At 47.8% G+C, this 5,092-nt stretch overlaps 1 protein-coding gene across 1 annotated transcript; it reads left to right on the forward strand.

Moving 5' to 3' along the window:
- Window positions 1–1,791: 1,791 nt before the first annotated feature.
- On the forward strand, window positions 1,792–3,854 carry LOC119289647. Its single transcript, XM_037568926.1, has 4 exons — window positions 1,792–1,935; window positions 2,214–2,428; window positions 2,645–2,868; window positions 2,992–3,854. Exons 1-4 carry the CDS (start codon window positions 1,841–1,843, stop codon window positions 3,637–3,639), a joined length of 1,182 nt encoding a protein of 393 aa, XP_037424823.1. The 5' UTR covers window positions 1,792–1,840; the 3' UTR covers window positions 3,640–3,854.
- Window positions 3,855–5,092: the final 1,238 nt, after the last annotated feature.

The raw sequence follows: 5,092 nt of genomic DNA on the forward strand, positions 1-5,092 counted from the left end.
GCGCTTTTGGCCTTGCATGTGCTGCCACATTTACCCAAGGGGCTGCCTGCAAAGTATGCTGAGGCTTTGTATTGATCAGTTCTAGATCTCTGATAAATCTGCTCACAAAGAGAGAAGTGGCTTGCGGACTTTGTGTAATTCCCTCATGTATATATTTTCGTCGTGCCGTCCAGATGGCCCATAGTGTGACTGCCGTGCAAACAAAGATTCCATGATCCAAAGTTGCCATGAGAGTGAAAAGCCACTGTTTCGCGTTTGGCTCAGACGTTGCGATCATGCAGTCCACTGAGCACTCCAGGAGGGAATGTCTCCAGGAGTCTCACGAGCCACAAAAAGCACAAGAGCTAGTAGTTGACATGTTGCGGTGAGCTCGTATGTCCTCTGTAGGGAGGGATTGCCTCGCTAATCGCCATAAGAACATTATGATTTTAGCATGTACTTGCACATTCCATAGCTGCTTCCATGACTTTTCCTCATTACGCAGAGTCAGGGGTCCCGCTGCTTCTTCGAGCCATGCTCCCCTTCGCTTCGGTGTCGCCACCATCATCCTATACGCCGAGCAGATTGAGAACTTGCTGCTTCTTTCGAAGTGCCAAGCATGGTAATCATCAAAATTTCGGGTGCCGATAGGAATCGCTAGGATGGATTCAACATCCATCCATGGGCATGAAGGTCTGCTCCACCTTTTGCCTGTCCCAAGTGGCGGTGGTCAAGCCGAAATAGTCAGAAGCAAGCCGGGGCGGGTTAGCGATCTTGCTACCATATGACGTTTCCTTTTCTGTGTTATGTTAATAGACAAAAAGAAACTGCGCCGGTTGAGAGTCGAACATGCGCCCCTCCTCGGCGACGTACTAGGTGCAACCATCGCACCACACATCACAATCTGGTAATCACCAAGTTCCTCCTTCTTTATTATTCTTTCTCCTTTTTTCTGTTTTTCCTTTTTCCTTTGTTTCTTTTTTCCTTTTTCAAATCTGATGAACGTTTGTTTCAAATCCGATGAACTTTTTTAAGATTTGATGAAGTTTTTTCAAAATCGATAAACTTTTTTCATATCGATGAACTTTTTCCCAAATTTGGTGAACTTTTTTGAAAATAAATGAACTTTTTTTAAAATTTGATGAACGTTTTTTTCGAATTCGATGAACTTTTTCAGATTCGTTGAACTTTTTTTCAAATTTGATGAACTTTTTTCAAATTCAGTGAAGTTTTTTTTTAAAATCAATGAATTTTTTCCAGGTTTGTGAACTTTTCTCAAAATGCATGAACTTTTCCGTATTCACGATTATTTTTTCAATTGAAGTGATACAATAGACGGATGGTTCTATGCAATAAAATAGCGGACGACACTGTTATTAGGCTTTTGCCGCTGTTACTAATCAGTAACGTCATGTAGCTCGACTGGTAGTGAGTCTTGTACGTGAAGTGCATGCGCGTGAGTGCGATACCTGTTGAGAGCATTTTCTTTCTGCTTTTTTGCGAGATTAGCGTTCCTGCTTTTTTGCGAGATTTGCATTCGCCGCTCTGCGTGTCTCCTGGGCCGGCCCACTCGCGTCATCTTCGAGCGCCAGGAACGCCAACGGGCGCCTGCAGCGCCCTATAGGAGCTCCCGTGTTTCTGGTCCAAAGGCGGCTAGTGTGGTTGTTTGGGCCTCGCATGGGCCAGAAGTTCGGTCCAACTCGTCAGGCTAGGACGAGGGCCCATCTCCTCCACCCCGTCCCCCGGTGTTTCCTCTTCCTCCGGCCGCTGTCGGCTCTCCCCTCCCCCCCTCCCTCCCTCCCGTCCCCGACCCGCCCTGCCGCCGGCGCCCGGAAGATTCGCCGACCAACGCACCGCCCGAATGGAGCCGGCGGAGGCGGGAGGCGGCATCTCCGCCGCGAGGAGCAGCCCGGCCGCCGTGCAGGCCACCAACGACGACGCCGCGGCGAGCAAGCTGTAACGCCCCCCACCTCTCCTCCCTCCCCCGCTTTCCTTTTCTTCCTTCCCAGCCATTGTGGCCACCACTGACATTAGTCTTAGGATTTTCCTATTAAACTAATAATTTGTCGAGCAACATGGTACTGAACTTGCCACCGATTCGGTGGAATAATGTGTTCGGAGAGCACTGAACTTGTCGCCGATTTGGTGGAATATTGTGTTTGGAGAGCACTGAGCAGTAGTTCTAAAGATAAAATATCTTATCTTACTCACCGAGCTTGTTCCCTTTCACTCAGGACCAATGAACATGTCGGAGGAGGTACTGCCCAGCCACCATCAGCACAAACAGTACAAGAACTAGTTGATTCATTCTCAGGCCAATTACCAGGGAGGATTCATGACAAAGAAAAATCACCGGCGGGTGTTCTGGTGGAGGAGACGGACCTTGCTTCATACCGTCGCGACTGGGAAAAATCTTGGGGTGACAAGTGTGGCTCCTTCGAATTCTACTGTAATAATCTACTTACTACCCATCTGGTTCTTGCTCTGCTTTTCTTCTTCCTACTGCTGTATACCTCGACTTGATTAGTTCCCTTACCGATCGAAAAAAAAAGGAGATTAGTAGATTAGTTTCAATGTAGCTAGACTGTCCCTTGTAGTATGTCTGAACCTGAATTCTTTGGTTAATGTTTGATTTCTGGGCTGATTTTTGTGACTTTCGCTGCAGCGTGCGTGAGAGCCATGCTCTTCACATGCAAACGCACCCCGCCACAAGCAGGCGTCAAGACCTGCCTGCAGATCTTCTCTATCAGAGTCGTGGAAATCAACGGTGCTTATCTTGAGTGGCCACTGGAGGTCTACGGCCTGGTCGCCACCCGTGACTCGATGGATCATAATCGTAACATTATCTTCAGACTCAGGAGGGACGCCTGCCAACTCCTCACTCAACAGGTATGGTGTCGTGTGGTCAAGTATTATTTTCATTTATGTGGGGTTGGCTACATTATGATGTGTCCTTATTTCTTTATTGCAGTTGATTGATTTGTTAATGATTAGTGCAATTGATGCTTGCAGGATCCATTTTTGGCGCTGACCGGCCCGGCTCATGCGATTATCTTCACCGGGCCAGTCGACATTGAGATCCAACTCAAAGTCAAGGGCAGAACCACAGAGCATGAAGACAAAGATTTCATCTCCAAAGTGCTGGTATACGAACGTGATCCCAGTGACAAACTTGCCGACGCAGGCATAGGCAACCAAGACATCATGCGTACCAGCTGTTTCGGCGAGTTGTGCTCCCTACAGATCACCTCCGCCCTGATCGCCGAAGCGGTCGAGGCCACAGTCATCTCTGCTGAAGTTATCGAGGGACTATGGCCCCCAAAGTCAGGAATCCGTGTCGTTTCCGGTACCGCCAGCATAGACGAGGACTTTGTACTGCTCGATGCTCGGGATGGGACGCTTCGTGTGGATCCGGCTGACGGTGTCATCCCCATTACCAGAAATGTTGTCTGTGTGGAGAAAGATGGGAGGCTGAAGCTTTCTATAGAGGCCTACAGAAAGAGTGGGCGTATGTATGCAATATCTGTTACGGAGTTGATACCCAAGAGATCCTCCGCCAATATTGCCATATGCAAGCTTCCCTTCTGCATGGTCGAGTTCACCGTAGCTTGGTCCTGCCTCGTGGCCAAAGTGGATGACCTGAGGAAGTACGGTATCTGATTCTGATCTGATGCAACCAACCCAACCATTTACCTAGTTGTGGAGCGACTGTTTAGCGTTTTATTTTGTCCAGTGGTATGTTAAAGATGCTGAACTTCTGTTTATGTAGTGTAGTATGGCTAACAACAAGTCGTCATGTTAGTCTGATCAAGTGTCCAGACCGGTAAGTCATGTTTGTAATGGGGTAAAGTGTCCAGGCCAGTATGTCATGTTAATTCGGTCGCTATTTATATCTGGTTGATGAGCTGTGTGCTGCTGCTCTATGGTCTGCATCCACAAGTGAATTTCTCGTGTCTCCGCATACATCGCTGAACCTGTATCTTGGGTCATGTATCTCTGTGTCCACAAGTGAATTTCTTGTGAATTTCCCTGGTCTACTATATAGCATTATTTTTCTATATCGTGGACCAGGGAAAGAACACATGCCTTGTAGACGCAGCCGCAGGAACAAGAAGCAAGAGAACCTGGGGCTGCGTCATGTGTTGTTTCAGGTTGAATTTTTTGCAGTATGAAACTGGCCGGCCCTTTCCTCAGCCGCTTGAGTTACATAAATAGCACCCATGTGCTCAAACCATTTGAGCTAAAATCACATGTATAGATCATCTGGCCCCTTCCTCCACTAGACGCTGTTTGTGTTCCTGAACTGTTCGTAGTCTCGCAGTTGGTCCGGGAAAGGGAAGTGACCTTTGCCGCTGCTTCCTGCGGATTTACTGCCCCCTCCATCCAGTGACATCATCCGATCTCGCGCCATTGCTTCACGGAAGTTCACGAAGCGCAAATTCACTGGACCATCGGATCAGGGTTCTTGGCGAGTTCTAGGGTTCTATCTCTTCATGCCACGGTGGTACGAGGGCCGTGGCATTTATCTGCCGCAATCGTCTCAAATTAGTACATCCAAATTAGTAGCCAAGAGCCTTTCACAAACATATATCACTCGTTTAACCAGCTAGCATATTGATGTTTATAAAAGGAGACACACTTTGACATGATGGTTTAACCAGCTAATGGATTGTCAGCACTGCAGTGCTGCCTGACACACAAGGCATGACACGGACCTGGAGTGGTACAGGAGTTGGCGACAATAGATGGATTTGGAGCAGTGACATGTGGGCCGAAAGTGTGTGTCGACCGTTATGGCCCATGACCCATCTGAGCAAGTATATAAGCTCAAATAGTTGTCTATAATCAGGATCAAATGTGAATTTAATACTTTTTGTTCTTCGTCTCTCTCTTCTTCTTCCCCAAAGCCTATCTCAGTCTCCTCCCAAGTCCCAACCCCCATTCCTGAGATGCTACCCTAGGCTCAGGGTATTACAGGTGGTATTCAGAGCTTTGTCGGTCTATGTTGCGCTTCGAATATCGAGATCCACTGGTAAAGTCGACTGGTCGGTTGTTGGTTGCTTCGTGCAATCGGCTATAAATCTAAAACCAGTGTTCGGCTGGACTCAGAGGA

The sequence above is a fragment of the Triticum dicoccoides genome, chromosome 4A (assembly GCF_002162155.2).
Source record: "Triticum dicoccoides isolate Atlit2015 ecotype Zavitan chromosome 4A, WEW_v2.0, whole genome shotgun sequence".
In the NCBI taxonomy this organism is placed as follows: domain Eukaryota; kingdom Viridiplantae; phylum Streptophyta; class Magnoliopsida; order Poales; family Poaceae; genus Triticum; species Triticum dicoccoides.

Bases quoted from the DNA above. Each gene is read 5' to 3' on its own strand.
- LOC119289647 (XM_037568926.1), top strand. From the start codon at position 1,841: ATGGAGCCGGCGGAGGCGGGAGGCGGCATCTCCGCCGCGAGGAGCAGC. The intron at 2,429-2,644 runs GTAATAATCTAC...CTTTCGCTGCAG, and splicing joins TGGCTCCTTCGAATTCTACT to CGTGCGTGAGAGCCATGCTC. The intron at 2,869-2,991 runs GTATGGTGTCGT...TGATGCTTGCAG, and splicing joins GCCAACTCCTCACTCAACAG to GATCCATTTTTGGCGCTGAC.